Genomic DNA, 18,434 nt, shown 5'->3' with positions numbered 1-18,434 from the left:
TGATAAAATGATTTATGGCTTATAAGTTACGAAAGCGCGTCAATTAAATAATATTTATTCATAAAAATCACTTCCTGTTTTTTTTTTTGTAAATTAAACTTAATTTTTACTAATTTCTTCGAACCCAGGATCTGCAAGATAATTTCGTTCATAAAACCAGTGCCATGAGTTGCTCCAGTTAGCTTATGAGAGATATTAAAAAGTAATAACACCGATTAGAGTCTATTCGGAAAGAGAACTGTGGTGGGATTTGAGGTTGTTGCTCTGCTAGTTTACCTTTTTTGTTATATTGACACTGTTGACTACTGGAACCTTATAATAGCTTGACAGTAAAATTATGTGAATAAATGAAATGAAGCATAGCCAATAAGAATTATATTAGTTCGCATAGCTGGTTCTCTTCCCGCACATTCTCCAATGTATGCAAAGTTATGTTGGCACGTTTTCGTAAACCCTCTAGATAAAATCATTGGTCAGCTTAGTGCTTTCCTTATTTGCACTTCATACATTAACCTTGGCTCCGCGTCATGTTAACAGCCCGTAGTGTCATCAAGCGAGTCCGCCTCTAAACCGCCACAACGCCCCGCTGTCGCGGTAGGTCTATTTCAGCACTTTATGCATGCAACCTATTCATTACACTAGCATGTTTCCATATTCTACTAAGAAGTTAAATATTAATTACAACACAAACTCCACACATCCACAATACATTTTATGCAAAAAAGATCTAATAGTGATTTGACTTATGGTAAATCTTTTTTAACAGATTTGTATTGTTAAGGTAATATCATAATATCAGCCAGTAGAACCAGTAGAATATGGGTACAATAGAAGTGAAATTCTATCACAAGTCCAGAACTCAATTATAAACTTACTTTTACGGCACCTTTGTCCCTTATGTATGCTAAATACGGCTTAATGGAGTAAAAGCAATGGACGGTGCTTTCAAGATGAAAGCATTGTCCCATAGGTTTTACCCCATATAACACGCTTTTATAATTAATTTTCTTATCTAAGCAACTTTTATAAACACTTTTAAAATGTCTAATGAAAAGATAAACAATACAGATTAAATATATTATTATTGTAAAGCGCACAGCTGTTAACGAACATGCTGTGTCCATTATTTTGATCATTATTTATGCTTTTTAAACATTATGAAATTTATATGTTATATAAAAATTAATATCTACTTCACTGTTTTCATTAAGAGCAAAAGCATATAGCACATTATTTTCTCAAGCTTGTTATAAACAGAGATTGTTTAGTTCAGCTCAACGTTTTTTCTCTTTACTATACTTAATTGTTTATTATTCATATTACAGAAAACTGGAAAATGGAATGCGATGCACGTACGTATCGCTTGGGAGATTTACAACCACCAACAGAAGGAGAAGACTGGTTCGGGTGCGGCGCCTTCTGCCATGGACAAGGACAAACTCCGGGCCTTCCCCGCTCCTGCCCCACCGCCGCCCGCATACCGCTCGCCCTACGATCTGCCCCCACCCTATATGCATCACGCACCTCTAGGTATCGTACCATTTTCTAGGTTCGATTTATCATGTTCTTTGTATTTATATACATGTGGCTTAGTGATAAAACGGTTATTATATCCGTAGGTATAGTACGTCACCCATCTCGTGCTGCATACGGTAGTGCGCCGCTGGGAGCAGAGCGTGAGCTGGGAGTTTCAGGAGTGTCGCCATTCACGCGGTACGGGGGCGGGTTCCCTGGTGCGCCCTATTCTCTGCCGTACGGCCGAGAGCTGGCGCTATCTGCACCATTACATGCTGTCCCCCATCCCTTAGTTCACGACGCTTGGCGGCCGCATCGCCCCCCTGTTTCAACGCCGGCTGAAGTCCGCCGAGAACACGAGGAAAGGGAGAGAGCCAGACGTGAAAGGGAGGAAAGAGAACGACGGGATAGAGAGGAACGCGAGCGACGTAAAGCTAGGGAACAGCGCGATAGGGACATTGAGAGAGCCCGAGTTCGATCCCCCCACCGTTCCACGCATCCCTCGCACCAAGAACCCAAGGACGAGCGAAAGGAACCTCCCCGACCGCCGACGCTTCCCTACCCCCCGCCACACTGGGATCCCTACAGAGCCGCTTTCGACCCCCTGCAGCACATGCGCTTCGCCCCACTGGTGGAAGCCGCCATCCGAGCAGAGGAAGATCGAGCAAAGATGTTGAGTGCCTACGCCCACCACCAGCAGCTCAAGTCGAGCCCGCTGCTGCACCACAGGAGTGGCGTGGGCGCGCCGCTCCCGCCCATGGGCGGGCATATGGCCCCGCTGGCGCCCCTCGCCCCGCCCATGGCTCCGCTCGCCCCTCTCGACCTACTCAAGAAGGAAGAGCCGCGATGATAGCGGCACCACGCGATTCGCGAATGTAAATAGTGTAGCGTGAACGCGGAGTGAGAAGATGTGTTGACTTGCGGCTCGGCAGACGCGGCGGGACGATCTATGAATGTGTATGTAAAATTAAATGCAATGGCGTATTGCATTTTAGTCATAGCGAAGTTTTCGTGACACGGGCTGCTCTGCCGAGCTGCAATGCGTCGTACTAACGTTTTAGAAAATTATTTATTGTATCGTCGCTTGCTGAATGGCCGCCGCGTGCGTCTCTCTATAGTGTAATATTATATCGTAGTTTTTAATTACACACGATCTTTTAGTCTTACAGTGCGTCTTGAATACGTGAGAACGGTGTAATTGAGATGAAATACAATAGATAGCTATTGTTTGAAATTTGTAAAGTACAGTGGTCGTGTGTAGAGTGGTAGTGGGGGGAGGGGCGCACGGGGCGGGGGAGGGGCGCACGGGGCGGGGCCGGGGAAGGGGTCGCTGTGTGCAATATGGGGCCGACTGAACACTCGCAATCACGTGCCCGTTTCATATAAAGCTCTTAGGAGTATCTCGAGCCAGTCTAATTTGGTCTTGTCAATGTTTAAAAAAAACAAGACTTCTTGAAATTTAAGCATGTTACGTTTCATGCTGCAGAATAAATACTCTATAGTATATGACTTACAGCCAATGTATATGATGAATATATTTGGACTGAATTTTTAATACCAATGATGAAAAATGATTGGTGAACTGCAAAGTCACCAGTCAGTCAATGTCAGTTGCCAGTGGACAGCCGGCCTAAGACGAGATCTCGAAGCGCCCTGTAAACTTCCGCTTGTTTATTTACATGAGATATCTATCGAGTTGTTAACGTGTCACCATCATTAGTTAAATATACATTCAATCGCATTATTTGAAGAATAGATACGGTGAACGGAATCGCTATCGATATAATTATACATATTTATATATACTTATAAATAAAATGTAAATATTAGATTGTAAATTAGTAATTAAAATATAGAATCGGTTTATTTAACGTCAAATAAAGTAAAAATCCCATAAATTATTATTGTATCGGGAGTTTAATTTTTACTTCCGTTAAAAATCTCAAATGGTTTTTCAATTGTACCAGTGGTGGTTTTATTTATTTATGATATATACTCATTTCTTCCGTGATTCTTTAGAAGCAATATGTCTGTTATAATAGCAGTTGACTCTTTGCATTTAAAATATGTGATATTATTATATTGTAAAATGCGTTTTGTCTGACTTCAGAGTAGTATCTATTTGCAGTTAGATAATATTACAATAATAATAAATTATCATGTTGCATTCTTCCTTTACTTATTTCCAAGTAGCATTTCGATATTAAATTTGTTGTTGCTTCCGTTTTTATACCCAACATGTGCCATGTTTTTTGTGAATGTTGGGTCAGACAAAATTACAATGTTAAGGCACTTAAAATTGTGTTCCAGTTATATTATTTATCAAAAATGTATTATAGTTTATACAAAAATCATTCTGTATACTAAAAAGTAAATGAAAGCTTGGTGCGATTCAGAAAATACCATTAAAACTTTTGATTTTTATACCAATCCGAGTTTTTGTATTTTTCCTATTCTAGTCAGATGTCCTAAATATTGTATGTTCTGAATTATATTTGATGATTCAAGTAAACGAGTTGTTTATTAAAGAATCGTTTTAGCTACTCATATCTGACATTTAGAACCTTGAGACCATACCTACCTTTATATAAAATTAAAAAAGTTAAATATATCAAATGTATGTCTTAGATTTGATACTATCAAATTGACCACAACATATAGTTAATATTGAATAAATTTGTTAATAATAAAAATAATTAAGCAATATTGAATGTTAAATATCTGGACATTTTTATACCAGTGCTTCAATAACTAATTTTTCTGAGGTAATTTTCGTAATAAGGTATAAAAACATTTTAAATAAGTAGTATCCAAAGTAGTCTTTAGATATCTATTCTTTATGAAGATGCTCTTTGTTATTATGTTTGTGAGAAGAGACTTAACAGTCTTAATTTTCAGGGTTGTATCAATTTTTACAAAAAGAATAGGACCATGCAAAATTGTTTGCTTCGGTTTGTGACCAGTAAACTCCATAACTACAATGGCTATAAAAAAATACAGTTCACACAACTACATCTTTTAATGCTTAAATTTTACTGTACATAACAAAAAATTCAAAATAATTCAAGGAAGATAACAATTGATAAACATGTCTATTTAAATGATTTCTATTTACTTTTAATTATCATAGATTACATTGTTATGGATTTTTAGTTTCTGTACCATATTTGAACTGTCTTCATTCTCTTGACTTTCTTTTGCAACTGTAGTACACCATACAGCAAAGCTTCAGCGGTAGGAGGGCAACCAGGCACATAGATATCTACTGGGACAATTCGGTCACAGCCTCTGAAATAATTTTCTTAACTTGTACTACTTATAGTCACATATATGTGCTACATCTTGAGTCTTCAAGATATACCCTTATATATCTTCTGGCATAGAAAATATGATGATGACTGGCAACAAAGTTTTGTTGATAAAACAATGTTTAATTAATATTAACTTGAAAAACCCAAATTTTATGAATTGTGTGTATTAGATAACAGTGTATGTCCTGTTTTTTTTTTGGATGCCAGATGTTATATCTTTATAACCAATTCATTGATTTCAGATGATAATCATAAATGTCTCGAAACATGCATTCTATGTGTATTATAATCTCTGTATTTCAAATTATGTTAAACCATTGGAAACGAAATTCTGTTATTTAGTAACATTTTACAAACTATAAAATAGCCTGAACCTAGCTTTTTGTTTCCTTTTGACAGGCAAGACTTTATTCGTTTATATTAATTTATTGATTTAAATTTACTGAGTTAACATAATGAGTAAATTTTTAATTAATAATGATATGACATAGTTTACCTTACAACTGAGTAAGAGTAATGATAGTATCCACCACCATTAGCACAGCTGCCCATAGAAATCACCCATCTTGGATCAGGCATCTGATCATATACTTTTCTTAGAGCTGGAGCCATTTTATTTGTCAGTGTCCCAGCCACTATCATAACATCAGCTTGTCTTGGGGAAGCTCGAAATACAACTCCATATCTGAAAAGTATATTATTTGATGAACTAAAACTAACACTCTTAGTATCTAATAATAATAAGTATACTAATATCATCGTCTTACATCCTAAAGCAATTTATCTAAAATGAGAGTGCTTAATAATGTTCATTAATTTTTAAATATATATATATATAATTGGAGATTCTATAACCAGCATTTTAACCTATGAATTGGCTCACAATTTGAAATTCAATTAAATTTTATTTGAAAGCCGTATATTATTTAGTTGAAACATTAGCTTTTGATGAATTCTACAGTAACAGCATAAATAAATTGACATGGCAATGAAACAAAATTACACAAAATTTTGGCCAGTATTCTGATTAGCTGAAATAACAAAAATTACCAAAAAATATGTACATATATGTTAAGAAATATACATTTTCACACAGATCTCCTCTTTTATAGGTAATATTAAACAAGGATATTATTAACAATGACTATTACAACAGCATGAAGGCTGTTCAATATAAATAGTGATAATGGTATACATTTTCCTTGAAAATAAAATAGCAGGCATAGCTCAGACATTAGATAAACACAAAAGTTCTTTTTTATTTTGAGAAGAATACAGAACTTGTTGATAATAAAATCCTCTCATGAAAATTTTCACCACGGAGCTGGTAAATCAAGACTTGAAAGGAATGTACCACTACATTCCAGGACTGGGGTAGACTAAATCTATTCAGACACTCTTCTTACAGCCACAGCCACAATCTGAAAACTTGGCGTTGACATATGGAACAACATTCAGTTTAACAGCCAATTGGAGGGAAAGGCTAAATTAGCCTCCAAAAAGCTTGGTGTGCTCAGCAAGGTAAGACGGGACTTCACTACGGGCCATCACTTGTAACTGCATAAAGCACAAATTTGGCCTCACATGGAGTACCATGTGCCAAGTTTGTGCTCCCACCCACAGGTGAGGCTTGGCCATATTCAACAATGAGCGGTTTTTAAGGCAGTTTTTGCTGCGCACCATCACTATGTGGAACCAACTGCCCACTGAAGTATTTCCGAACCAATTCTACTTAAGGTCCTTCAAGAAAAGAGTGTACCAATTCTGAAAAGGCCGGCAATGTACTCGCGAGCCCTCTGGCATTGAGAGTGTCCATGGGTGGTGGTATAACTTAACATCAGATGAGCCTCCTGCCCCTGTTCTAAAAAAAATATTGTCAGATTTATAGTAATATATGGACAAAAGGTCACTATTTTGACCCTTAAACGAAACAACAGTCATCATCAACTCTGAGAAAATTTAAGGCAAGAACCTGGGTTGGCAGAGAAGGCAGCAATCATCAGTACACATAACCAAGTTGCTGGACGAAATACACAAGCGAGATAGGTGTTGTAAATGTTGGCCAAAGTTGTTTAGGGTCACCAAGATAACCCCAGTGCCAATAAGAAGTTCAGAGTTGTGATAGCTGCCATTCAAGAAGCTGGTTTCAAATCAATTAAACATACATATTCACTGGACAGACCTCCGTAATTAGAAAAAAAATTTCAAAAGGGAATTTCAAAAATACAGGACAGTGACAGCTAAGTTGACTAAAATCATTCATACATAATATTCTAAACATTTATAAAACTTAAATACAATAAATGTAGATATGTTGGTGTTTATAAGAGGGATGTGCTCAGGATCTATAGCGCAATGAATATTTTTAATATTTCAATGGTATGATGCATGTAGTAATCCTGAGCTCTGCAATACAAAGGTGAGAATTTTGAGTAGTTGGAGTTTAAGTGAGGAACATCAAGCCAAAGTATGGACTACAAGGCAGTTAAAATATAGATATATAGGAATATTTTAGTAAGGGACTGTAAATAATTTTATTTGTAATGATGTGATAATGGAATAATAATAAATGTCACCTATAAGTAATTGCATTTCAATTTATAAGTAAAGAGTGACCTACCTGTCCATATCGTATCTTGGAGCAGCAATATGCATCATCTCTACAGCACAACATGCCAAACCAAAAGTCATAGGCCATATTGAACCTTTCCTTCCCCAGTTAAGCAAATCATCAAGACGAGCAACAGCATACTCTGCCATATTTGTTGTTTTTTGAAAAGGTGAGTATGGTCTTTTCTCAGATGTATCTGGTGCTGGCAAGTGAGTTTGCCGCACTTGATCTGTTATAGGTGTTAAAGCACCTTTCCTTAATGCAGAGAGAAGATTAGAAGGAGCTACAGCTCCTAATGCTTTTATTGCCTGCATATTTCCTGAAAGAACGCAATAACCATGTTAGGGTCTTATGTTATATTTTTATAAGACCTATTCATATGCTCTGAAACACTTACCTAATTATAATGTAATATTTCCTTAAAAATAAAAAATCTCACCACGCAAGTGGTGCTATTATTTTTCTTAAAACAATTATTATAAATATTAAAGTATTTTACGTAACTACGCGCACTTGCAAAACGTAGCTTTCAAAAAACATTGAAGTTGATACATTTTAAATTAGCGATTGTGAATTGTCAGATCCCAAATGTCATAATACCATAGCTATATACTAGAAGACTATACGTCATATCACAAACCAATATTTTTTAGCTTTTAATAAAAAAGATATAAATATGAGAATTAATCAAATAGCAAAACTTTCAATACGTATGTTTCTTTTAACACTTACTGTAATCTGTAGTTACCACTGAACCTGTTACCTCCAATGGATGTGCGTTATGGACACAATGATCTGTAATTTTAAGAAATCCGTCGAACGTCATGGCCCAAAGGTCTAGATACCAGGCCATAAACTCAACAAAAAAAAAGTCGAAAGTCAATTTTATTTTCAAAACAAAGCAGAATTTTATTTTTTTACCGTCCGCTACGGGTCTTAGATATTTAAAGTTATAAAACTTATTTCTCGGTTAATGTGTTATTTTATGATATACACGCTCACAGAATAATGGGAACACAGAAGGTAAACCAGTTTATTTTAAACTTGATTGTATTTAAATTAAACTTCAGAAAATATAAATATCAATTATGATTTTAGGGAAGGAAATGGTTTAAGCCCATGTTTGAGTTTGAGGAACCAGATCCTCCAAAGAAAAAGAAAGGGAACAGTATAAATAAGCCCAGAGAGACAAACAATTACGATAAAGAGGTTTGTACATTACAAACAACAGTTCATATAATTATATTTTTTTTATACCTTTATTTTTTTTAAGATTCCACTTAAGCAGAATATTAATGTAACGCTGCATAATGTAAACAATAAAAATTGGATGAAAAATTTTGATCCAGTAAACATAGAAGACTTAGCTGTTCATAATAAGAAAGTACAAGAAGTAGAAGAGTGGTTAAAATGTTCATGTTTAAGCGGAAGCAATAGTAATATCTTATTACTCTCAGGACCAGTAGGGTGCGGTAAAACTGCAACTATTTATACATTAGCAGTTTCACATGATATTAAAGTAACAGAATGGATAACTCCTGTTGATATAGAAATTCCTTCTGAATATGGTAACTATTAATACTTCTTGTATGAATTTCCTTATTTATAAAAACTATATCAACCTATCACTTCCTTCTGCCAAATCATGTTTACAATGAATGATGTAAAAACTGATAACTACTTTAGTTTAATAGCCTTACTCATGAATATTTTTTATAAAAATTCAATGCCACTTCTAAGTAATGTGACTGAAAGAGGTTAACTTTCTATGCTCCTCCATGCTATCCATAGTAAATAGTTATTATAATATGAACTAGAATTTATTTAATTATTATATTACAGAAGAGATTTTTTATTATTAGAATAGATAGACGATAACATTTATGTAATGTAATATTTTCAGGTGACTATCATTATAAAGAATCTCAAACAAAAAAATTTTTAGATTTCATAATAAATGCAGCAAATTTTACATCTCTTTTGGATAATAACAGTAAAAAATTGGTACTCGTAGAAGATTTTCCAAATACATTCCTAAGAACACCAGCAGATTTCACAGATATTTTGAAGTAAGAATAATTAATTCATTACTCCTACATCCTAGTTAGTGCACAGTAAACTTAATACATTACAAATTCATGAGAATTTTAAAGAGTTTTATATATATATATATATATATATATTAGAAATATATTAGAAAAGAAAAAGCATTGTTAATAAATAAATTCTACTCACATCTTCAACCAAAGATACTTGCTTAAGGCCATTATAATTTACTTACCAATATATGATATTTTATGAATATGGTTAGAAAATTAATCCTGTCTTAAGTTTCTTAGCTTGTTATTGCTTATTGATTTTCAGACCAGAATCAGAATTCAGATCTCATAAATTATCATTTACAAATTCTATTATCAGATGTGAATGATGATTTTCCTAAGTCAGCTTTAAGCCTAAGTTGAATATGTATTTTTTTTAAATATGATTTATTTTGATTAAGATATTTTTTCAACTATACAGATTCTTATGTTGATTTTTATGATAGAATGTATTTTACAATGATATTTTCAGACAGTACAAGCAAAGAGCAAAAAGTCCATTAGTTTTTATATGTTCGGAAACTCACAGTGACAATAAGAATACAGCACTTCACCTTTTTACTCCGACAATAAAAGATCAGTTTAATATTAATCATATTATGTAAGTGTAAAAAAATATTTATGAACAATTAAGTGTCTGGACATTTTACAGCTTTTTCCAGGTTTATAAGCGCCCAGCATTTTAATATGCAAAATCTAAATATCTATAGTTAGTGATCCAGGGGGGCTATAATAATATAACTATTATTTGAGTTAAGGGGTACAAAAAATTTGTATAATATATACAATACAGGAACTTAAAAATAACTGCAGATTGTTCCGTTGAGAGATTGTAAAACCTACCTTGACTTAATCAATGTTAATTTATCAATTGTACAAGTTTTTGAATAGAGCAACAAAACTAGCGTTTTTATAAATATAACATTGACACTAAAGTTAGTAAAATTTTCAGGTTTAATAGCATATCCGTTACGGGTTTGAAGTCAGCTTTAAAACGGACAGTTGATATTATTAGTAAGAAATACACCACTATGTACAATATACCTAGCCCATCTGTAGTGGATTCAGTAGTGCATTCATCAGGAGGTGATGTCAGATCTGCGATTTTAAATCTTCATTTTGCATCATTAAAAGGTAGCATCCGATTTTATACATTGTATGTTAACCATATTATATCAAAATGATAATTCTATAATAAAAAAAAAAGTTAATTTTGGGTTAAAATTTTAGCTTAAAATAGTTTTAAGTAAATATGATATGCTCATACTGATGGTTCATGTTGTACTGATACCTTTTTAGGTTCTACAATAAATTTAGAGACAAGTATAATTCAAGAGAAGGAAGTAAAAAGTAAAGGTGTTAAAAGGAAAAAAAATTCATCAAGTAAATTCATGTCACTGGGAAAGGATCAAACTGTCAGTATTTTACATGGAGTTGGGAGAGTTTTAAATCCTAAAGGTACATAATGTACTACTTTGTATATAGTCTTTTCCTTTCCAAATATATAGTATTTTTGCAGGAAGTATTATTTAATGTTAATAATACAGTATTAAAGAATATTAATTAATTAACTTACATTAAAGTTTAAATATGTAAAATTGCAAGTACTCTATTTTAACCTAGGTACCTACTATTAAACTATAAGTTATTACCCACCAAGTGTGCCCCTACTGCTATTTTCAAGTATTTAAATTTATAACTAGATATGATATTGGTTTTTCAGTTGTACCCTCAGACAATGGTTGTACAAATTTAACACATTCACCAAAAGATGTAATAGAACAATTCATTAGCCACCCAAGTTCATTTATTGCGTTTTTAGAAGAAAATTACTTAGCCCACTTCTCATGCCCTAATGATGTGGATAAAGCAGCATCAGCTCTAAGTGATGGCGACTTCATGTTAGGAGAATGGAGGGTAGGTCAATTATACTTACCATTATGTTATTTATTTAAATATTAATATTATTTAGTGACAATTAATAACATTATTTCCAAGTAATTCTAAAGTCATTAATTTCATTAAATTGAAAATCATATCAAATTTGTGTAATAAATAAGTTATGTAAGTATGAATGATTTGAATGTACATATATATAAATGCCTCTATTTTGACTTGACTTTTTCACTACACATTTCAACCAATTATTTAAACTTTATCACTACTACTTAGCCTGGCCATAAATACAGTTACAATTAAAAATAAACATAAAATTACATTTGAATTTGGAATCTGGCATTTTTATATAATTGTTCATTGCATTTTCTCATTTTGGCGCCAATACATAGTACAATATTTTTTGCGATATTAAAATGGAGTGTGGTGATAAAGAGAACCCAATAGCTGTGATTGCATTACACAAAGTAGGTATGGAGCCAAATGCAATTGTTAACTCTCTGTATACTTGGTATTAGTAAAACGTTTGTGTACCGGGCTATTAGTAGGTACAGCGAGATCTCCTCTGTTTGTAACAGAAAAATTCTGTTTACGGATGAGAAATTTGTTACACTTGAGCAACATTTAAACAAACAATATGACTGTATTTATGCTCAAAGCTCTAAGGAAGCTTTGCAATTAGCGACAGAATGCAACGTGGGCACAATCCGACTTCAGTGATGGTTTGGTGGGGTATTAGCTATGAAGGTGTGACTGAGCCATACTTTCATGAAAAAGGTATCAAAACCACCATTTTTGAGAAGGTAGTGAAGCCCCTTAACAACACCATGTTCAATAACCAAGAATGGTCCTTCCAGCAAGACTCGGCGCCGGGTCATAAATGTCAGTCTACGTAGTCTTGGTTGGAAACGAGCGTTCGGACTTCATCAGAGCTGAAGACTGGCAGTCGTTTAGTCCCGATCTTAATCAGCTGAATTTATGGTCAGTTTTAGAGAGTACGGTTTGCCCTAAATGACATGATAATTTGGAGTCGCTAACACAATCCGTACGATTGGCAGTGAAGAATTTTCCAATGGAAAGAGTGTGCTTGCTTTTTTTTTAACTTTGTTTCAGTATTTATGGTTAGACTAGGTATAATTATTATTTTAAGTTACTTCTTTAATTTTAGGAGAAAACATGTCAAGAATATGGCTTATATACAGCTGTAGCTGGTTTAATGTTGGCAAACAAAGCTCCTGTATCGGCTTGGAATCCTGTGCGTGGTCCCAAAAACATGAGAGTACAATATCCGTAAGTATTAATCTGAGTTTATTACATTTATTTCGTGTCTCGTAATGTCTTTTCTCGCGCTTACTTGTATGAACCACTTTACTGTTATAAACACTGAAGTGGGTGTGTAATATGTATCTCTCTTTAATTTCATAACAGAGAAATAAATTTTAGGAAATGAAATGAATTGTTTATTTCAAGTACATAAATATAATAACAAGCTAATAAATGAGTGTCCTGTAGTAAGTATTAATAGTTTTAATATTTTCCAAGATACAAGAATTTATATTATACATACTAGAATATATTAATTCTTTCAGGACTCTACAAGAAATGCCGCAACTCGACAAAGACTATTTGTACAAAGGCAAAGTACTAGTGACGGACTACTTGACCTACTGCAAAATAATTGGCAATATTGCTGAAGATCTTCTTTTAGATATTTCGGATTAATTAAAGCGGTCAATAAAACCACATAGTACAAAATATTTTTATTGCAAACAAAGTTTCAACTACTTGGAATTTGTAGCATGATCTTGGGATCTGGGAAGGAAAAGAAAACCCCATTCATTTTATATGTTTAATACAATTACATTACATAGCACTCCACTATACGTCAATCACGGTCACTCGCGATGTTTCCATTTTGCAAGCTTATGAGGAAAATTAATTTATGTTAATATGACAGCTTTCAAATAAATTTATACTTACCTGCCCACTAAAGACTTTACATGAACTCACCTGAGAAGACTGGAGTGTTTCACTGATTTAAATGTATTTAGTATGGGAAACTGTACAAATTAATGTCAATATTTGTGTGAACATATAAAATGATAGGGTCATTATTTTTTCTTTTTTTACTTTTAGGCTGTGTGTAGTGTGTAGGTGTGTTTTTGAAGGGATTGTGTTGTAGGTGTGAAGACTTGTGTTTGAGTGTTTTGTCTGTGTTTAACGGTCGGAAGAGGAAGAGGACCTGGAGCGTCGTCGTCGCTGAGCTCGAGGTGAGCGGGAGCGCGTGCGGCGGCGACGGGGAGGGGAGCGACGGCGAACCGGACTGCGACGCCGGTATCTGGAATTACATTTAACACAAATATTATTCATCATCTTCTCAATCATCTACTTGCGTATTAGCAAAACAGATACAGATCTGAGACCAAGACCTAGGAGGATCTAGCACCACTGGTGCATTTTGTTTTCTTTAAGCTAATTATTGAGACTATACTATATTGTACAGAGAAATAAAATAGTATACCTAGGTGGCGAGTGACGTCGCGGCGGCGGGTGTCTCGGGGGCGGGCGAGGTGATGGCCGGCGAGGACGGGTCGGGATCAACACCGGCGCTGCAGTTATCTCCTGACCGTCGACCTGACCTGCAAACATTGATTCATTTAATTTTTTTAAAGGAGCCGTCTTTATTAAACGTTGATACAAAGTATTTTAACATTATTGAAACATTTCTAATCCATAACGATTTATGGAATGATTTGGATGGTCCAATTCCACCAATATACAAAATAAGTCATAAAATTGATTTATCTTATGACATCTATCAAAATGTTTTCTAGTAATCAAATAGATTTTCAAACCTCCATCCATATGCTTCATAGCATTTTCTGCTTCATCCGGATTGCTGAACTCCACATATGCATAACCCCTGCCGTTGTAAGGATGCAGTCGGTCCATTGGGAACTCTACAGCTTTCACTGTTCCATATGTAGAGAATATCTCCTGAATGTGCTCACGATTGACATTTAGTGTGAGCCGACCAATGTGTATACGAGTCGGTCGAGGTGCAGGAGAACGCTCACGCTTCTTGCGTGCTGGTGATCTGAAGAAGAGTAGGCTATTAACATTTAACAGGCTGATAAGAATTTGCTTAATGAAACTGTTTTTAATATAGAACAGGGGGCAAACAAGCAGGAGGCTAATATATACCTGATATATTCAGTCTACATGTAATACTCAGCAAACTTCAATATATAATAAAATTCAAAATGAAGCAATTGCATATGGACAGCATATATAAAAATATCCAGTAATAAAGGTATCAAATTGTATTTAAGTGTAGTCTAGTGCATTACCTAAATATCCATTAGAGGAAAATAATTTAAAGTACATCTTCAAGCATTGGGAAAAATGATTGATGATTCATCATGATGATGATGATGATAGGGAAAAATATAGAAAAACCTTTATACCATATATAGTATTTTTATGTTTAATCATAACTTGAAATACCTTTCATGTTTATCTCTTAGTTTTGCCTTGTCTGTAGCTGATGGTATAATCACTTTCTTCTTATCTAATGGTGATCTCTCCCTAAGTTTTTCCCTATTGGAGTCACGGCGATCCTTTGCTGGACTCTTATGGGGTGAAATTCTAATGAGTAATTAAAGAAGGTTCATATAAATTTCGTGGAAATGTTACTCATGTATACATTCATTCATAACACTATATTATTTAGTCATGTCAAATACATCTTTATTTAATATTAAATTAAAATAGGTTAAATAATGGTTTTAAAACTGTAGAAATAATATTTAAAGTTAAATAAGTTTAACTATAAACAATAGACAAAGATGTTGTATTATCCATTTAGTATCACAAGAGTTCATAATAAATACCAAGCGATAAATGCAATATATAAAAAAAATGACATACTTCTTCTTAGGCCTAGATCTATCATTTGCACCACTGCTGCTACTAGAGGAGCTAGAACTTGACGAGGAACGGGATGAACTGCCAGAGCTGCTTGATGATGACCTTGATGAGGATCTTGATGAACTGCTGTCAGATGAACTACAATAAATATCAGATAAATACAAATTGTCAACAGTCAATTACTAAAGAATTGGAAAGAAAGATTTGTTGGGGAGCATGTTTATTATTATAACTTTTAAAGTGAACTTTAAGCAGATACCATTATACCAATTGTATTTAGAATGATAATATAATTTATTAGTGTTATTTAGGGTTAAAGGAAACATTTTTTGTTTCACTTAGGTATTCTCCTCTCGTTTTTAAATATTTTTTTAAGAAAAGGCGACTACTCATTTCATACTAACAGTTTAAATAAATTATTTGGTCATAAACAAACTGAACATAACCTCTACCAAAATGAATTTGGTTTCACAAGTCGCTACGGCTGACACAAAGCATTACCTTCCACTGCTATCACTACTGCTAGAGCCAGATTCTCCTTTTTTCTTCTTTTCTTTGGGTTTCTTTTTATCTTTATCGGAAACCACAGATGGAGATTTGTTTCGCGCCCTGCAAAGAAATAATAAAGGATTGAATATATTATGACGCTTTTAAAAACAACTACTAACGTATATTTAACTTACATTTTCGAAAGAACCAACAATAAAAATAATAATTGTTATTCTATAAACGCATCCGTTTTACGGCTTCACTTTGATGATTGATCATAGTCCGCCATTTTCATTTGACTAAAGTCTACGTTCTACGACCATAGAGTATATTATATTTATTCTATGACCTTTCTCATAACTCTCACACAATACTTTTGAATTATGTAAAATTCAAATGGAAATAATATGTTGTGAATGAATAGCAAGACAACCAAAGCAAATGGGCATAGTTAGTTTTTTTTTGCTTAGGGCAAATTCGCCCTGTCCTCTAACTTTGTGCCCGTACCGTAGAAGATCATAATATTTAAGTTTACATTGCAAAATAAAACAATGACGTAATGGGCTAAATTAGGCAAATTGCATTGAATTAAAAAATATTTCATATATTATTTGAAAGATTAGATTAGATAGTGTTACTATTATTAGATTTAAGTTATATTATGTAGTAATAACCGCATAGTTTTTTTTTTTTAATATAGTGACGTAACGGACCAATGTATGCATACTGTTTTACTAAAATTTGATTATTGTGCGATGTCTTGATTTAATTTACTAAAAACCTTAACAGTACGGTAGCAGTTAACAATATTTTTTTTATCAAATTAACGTAAATTTAATTCAAAATATGAATAAAGATTTTTCGTTAGTCCGTCACAAAGCAAAATATTCTAACTAAGCCCAAATAGAGGATTGGACATACAAAAATGTTTATATGTTAACCATAGATTTGTTACAAAATATCGCTGCCTAAGCTTGTTACTATCTGTAAAGTTTTAATATGTTGATAAGGGAGATAGATCAGAATTTAAGTTTGTTTTATATTAAAGTTGAAACACATTTTTACTATTTCACAAAATACAAAACTTTACTACAAGACATTTTTATCTCTTCTATTTTTATAACAAGTACATAGACAACTTCTTTTATGTCACTATATACGTACTTCTCACTATCTTTACACTATTTTTTTTAAAGCTTGTAGGGATATCGTTTATTAGTTAATTGGTGTATACCTTTTTTACATTTGTATTCAATACTTCTTTTTAATTGTATTTCTAAAGTATAGCTTCTGTTTTCTCACCTATATCATCAAATCTATAAATGAAATAAACCTAAATAGTTTTTATTTTTATTTTTGGTAGACAACTCCTACTCGGGTAAACTTCAGACAAATTTTAATGGTTGGATTTGTATAGATTTTTTTAATACTTACGAAATGGCTCTCCTTACTAGGTTTTATAAAAATAATACGAACGTTTTTCTTTTTGGTGTAATAAACAAATTAATTTTTTTGGTTAGTATTTTCTACTGTTTACGAAGTCTCAGGTTTCATTTCCGTGCGGGAACAAAAAGGCTTCGCCATTTTGATAAAACTCAATAATATTTTTTTGTATAAATCAAATTTTATAAATATAATTGATAACCCTCTAATGATTTTAAAAACAGTATACGTTAGCTTTCTCCGTAAACGTTGGGTAATCACTCTTATTATAACCCTAGTGTGTGGAGCTATAAGCGCCATGCTGCGAGACACGACAGTCACATTAACGCAGCCGGGAGCTTTCCTCCTCACCCGTCTGTGACCCCTTTGCAAACAAGTGGTCTATCCGCCTACATTAAATCATAATCCACATTTAAGAAAGCAAATACCTTTATGCTGTCAAATAAATGCTATTTAGGTTAAGTCGGCGTTCTTATAGTATTGCCATATTACATTTTGTTTTCATAACTAAATGGTTGCAGTCAGTTATTGGGTTATTCTTCTCCATATATACAATACTTAGTATATAAAAAATCACTTTATTGTAGATGCTTAACTCTGTAAATTTATTTTAAAATTTAAATAAAGCAATCGTGCGACCATATTCCGTAACACAAGTCAATATTTCTAAGGCAACACTTTAAAGCAGCTTAATTAAATAAATAATTCGGAGGTACTAAAATTTGTTTTTCAGAAAACAGTAATTGTTTGATCGTGAGATAGAGAAGGCTGAATTTAGGTCACATACAGAAGCTATGCGAAGTGCAGCTGGCCCTATGTGAGTACGTAAAGCTAGAAACAGAGAAGAGTGGAAGCTCTTAGAGGAGGCCTATGTCCAAGGACAAGCTGTATAATAGAAATTAACCGGCTTGCCGATTAATTATTAGTGTTTATTTTTTATGTGCTAGTACCGGAAATTACAGCAATAAAGGCTTTATTATTTATTTATTTTTGAGGAGCTATGAGACTTCACAACGGATTGTTTGTTACTAGATAAAAGAAATATTTGTTAGACATAATACAAAAAGTACCAAATACGCTGTAATTTTGTTTTGTAACGCTGCGCAGTTCATCGGAGGCCGTAAATCAAATTGTTTTATG

The 18,434-nt window shown here is 33.5% G+C and overlaps 4 protein-coding genes across 15 annotated transcripts in view; 2 read left to right on the top strand and 2 right to left on the bottom strand.

The window, feature by feature from the left end:
• Nucleotides 1-2,783, top strand: part of LOC123709375 (fibrosin-1-like protein) — a 52,405-nt gene extending 49,622 nt beyond the window's left edge. For 6 of the 7 annotated variants that reach the window (XM_045660663.1, XM_045660668.1, XM_045660667.1 and 3 more), the window contains 3 exons: nucleotides 538-594; nucleotides 1,326-1,530; nucleotides 1,620-2,783. In XM_045660663.1, coding sequence (XP_045516619.1) covers nucleotides 538-594; nucleotides 1,326-1,530; nucleotides 1,620-2,365 — 1,008 coding nt within the window. In that variant the 3' untranslated portion in view covers nucleotides 2,366-2,783. The remainder of the gene's footprint in view (nucleotides 1-537; nucleotides 595-1,325; nucleotides 1,531-1,619) is intronic. The other variant, XM_045660665.1, reaches the window with a different exon arrangement.
• Nucleotides 2,784-4,515: 1,732 nt separating this feature from the next.
• Nucleotides 4,516-7,994, bottom strand: LOC123709463 (NADH-quinone oxidoreductase subunit B 2-like). Its single transcript, XM_045660848.1, has 4 exons — nucleotides 7,835-7,994; nucleotides 7,447-7,756; nucleotides 5,323-5,511; nucleotides 4,516-4,803 (listed from the first exon to the last, which is right to left on the bottom strand). The coding sequence occupies exons 2-4, from the start codon at nucleotides 7,749-7,751 to the stop codon at nucleotides 4,665-4,667; spliced, it is 633 nt and encodes a 210-aa protein (XP_045516804.1). The 5' UTR covers nucleotides 7,752-7,756; nucleotides 7,835-7,994; the 3' UTR covers nucleotides 4,516-4,664.
• Nucleotides 7,995-8,042: 48 nt separating this feature from the next.
• Nucleotides 8,043-13,179, top strand: LOC123709461 (cell cycle checkpoint protein RAD17). 2 transcript variants are annotated; one of them, XM_045660843.1, is made up of 11 exons: nucleotides 8,043-8,165; nucleotides 8,408-8,460; nucleotides 8,536-8,646; nucleotides 8,711-9,005; nucleotides 9,341-9,506; nucleotides 10,009-10,137; nucleotides 10,489-10,670; nucleotides 10,836-10,994; nucleotides 11,260-11,453; nucleotides 12,601-12,722; nucleotides 13,022-13,179. In XM_045660843.1, the coding sequence occupies exons 1-11, from the start codon at nucleotides 8,114-8,116 to the stop codon at nucleotides 13,152-13,154; spliced, it is 1,596 nt and encodes a 531-aa protein (XP_045516799.1). In that variant the 5' UTR covers nucleotides 8,043-8,113; the 3' UTR covers nucleotides 13,155-13,179. The 2 variants fall into 2 exon arrangements, with proteins under 2 accessions (XP_045516799.1, XP_045516800.1); XM_045660844.1 differs by lacking the exon at nucleotides 8,043-8,165 and having other exon boundaries at nucleotides 8,272-8,460.
• A 1-nt stretch (nucleotide 13,180) lies between these two features.
• Nucleotides 13,181-16,161, bottom strand: LOC123709462 (RNA-binding protein with serine-rich domain 1-A-like). 5 transcript variants are annotated; one of them, XR_006753731.1, is made up of 8 exons: nucleotides 16,046-16,150; nucleotides 15,864-15,971; nucleotides 15,363-15,500; nucleotides 14,940-15,080; nucleotides 14,288-14,529; nucleotides 13,954-14,071; nucleotides 13,443-13,770; nucleotides 13,181-13,244 (listed from the first exon to the last, which is right to left on the bottom strand). XR_006753731.1 is itself a non-coding variant. In XM_045660845.1 (7 exons), coding segments are annotated over exons 1-7 (870 nt in total). In that variant the 5' UTR covers nucleotides 16,048-16,161; the 3' UTR covers nucleotides 13,271-13,649. The 5 variants fall into 5 exon arrangements, 3 of the variants coding, with proteins under 3 accessions (XP_045516801.1, XP_045516803.1, XP_045516802.1); XR_006753732.1 differs by lacking the exon at nucleotides 13,181-13,244 and adding an exon at nucleotides 13,271-13,354; XM_045660845.1 differs by lacking the exon at nucleotides 13,181-13,244 and having other exon boundaries at nucleotides 13,271-13,770; nucleotides 16,046-16,161.
• Nucleotides 16,162-18,434: the final 2,273 nt, after the last annotated feature.

This window comes from Pieris brassicae, chromosome 5 (genome assembly GCF_905147105.1).
Source record: "Pieris brassicae chromosome 5, ilPieBrab1.1, whole genome shotgun sequence".
NCBI classification, from domain to species: Eukaryota; Metazoa; Arthropoda; class Insecta; order Lepidoptera; family Pieridae; genus Pieris; species Pieris brassicae.
This window is presented reverse-complemented; position numbering and strand designations above follow the sequence as displayed.

Excerpts from the sequence above, each read along its gene's own strand:
- LOC123709463 (XM_045660848.1), bottom strand. The coding sequence starts at position 7,751 with ATGCAGGCAATAAAAGCATTAGGAGCTGTAGCTCCTTCTAATCTTCTC. Across the intron at positions 5,512-7,446 it reads CCAAGATACGATATGGACAG|ATATGGAGTTGTATTTCGAG; the intron begins GTAGGTCACTCT and ends TATACTTTTCAG. Across the intron at positions 4,804-5,322 it reads TACTCTTACTCAGTTGTAAG|AGGCTGTGACCGAATTGTCC; the intron begins GTAAACTATGTC and ends AAATTATTTCAG.
- LOC123709461 (XM_045660843.1), top strand. The coding sequence starts at position 8,114 with ATGAGAATTAATCAAATAGCAAAACTTTCAATACGTATGTTTCTTTTA. Across the intron at positions 10,138-10,488 it reads TTTAATATTAATCATATTAT|GTTTAATAGCATATCCGTTA; the intron begins GTAAGTGTAAAA and ends TAAAATTTTCAG. Across the intron at positions 10,671-10,835 it reads TCATTTTGCATCATTAAAAG|GTTCTACAATAAATTTAGAG; the intron begins GTAGCATCCGAT and ends ATACCTTTTTAG.
- LOC123709462 (XM_045660845.1), bottom strand. Across the intron at positions 14,530-14,939 it reads CTAAGAGATAAACATGAAAG|ATCACCAGCACGCAAGAAGC; the intron begins GTATTTCAAGTT and ends ACTCTTCTTCAG. Across the intron at positions 13,771-13,953 it reads CGACGTCACTCGCCACCTAG|ATACCGGCGTCGCAGTCCGG; the intron begins GTATACTATTTT and ends ATGTAATTCCAG.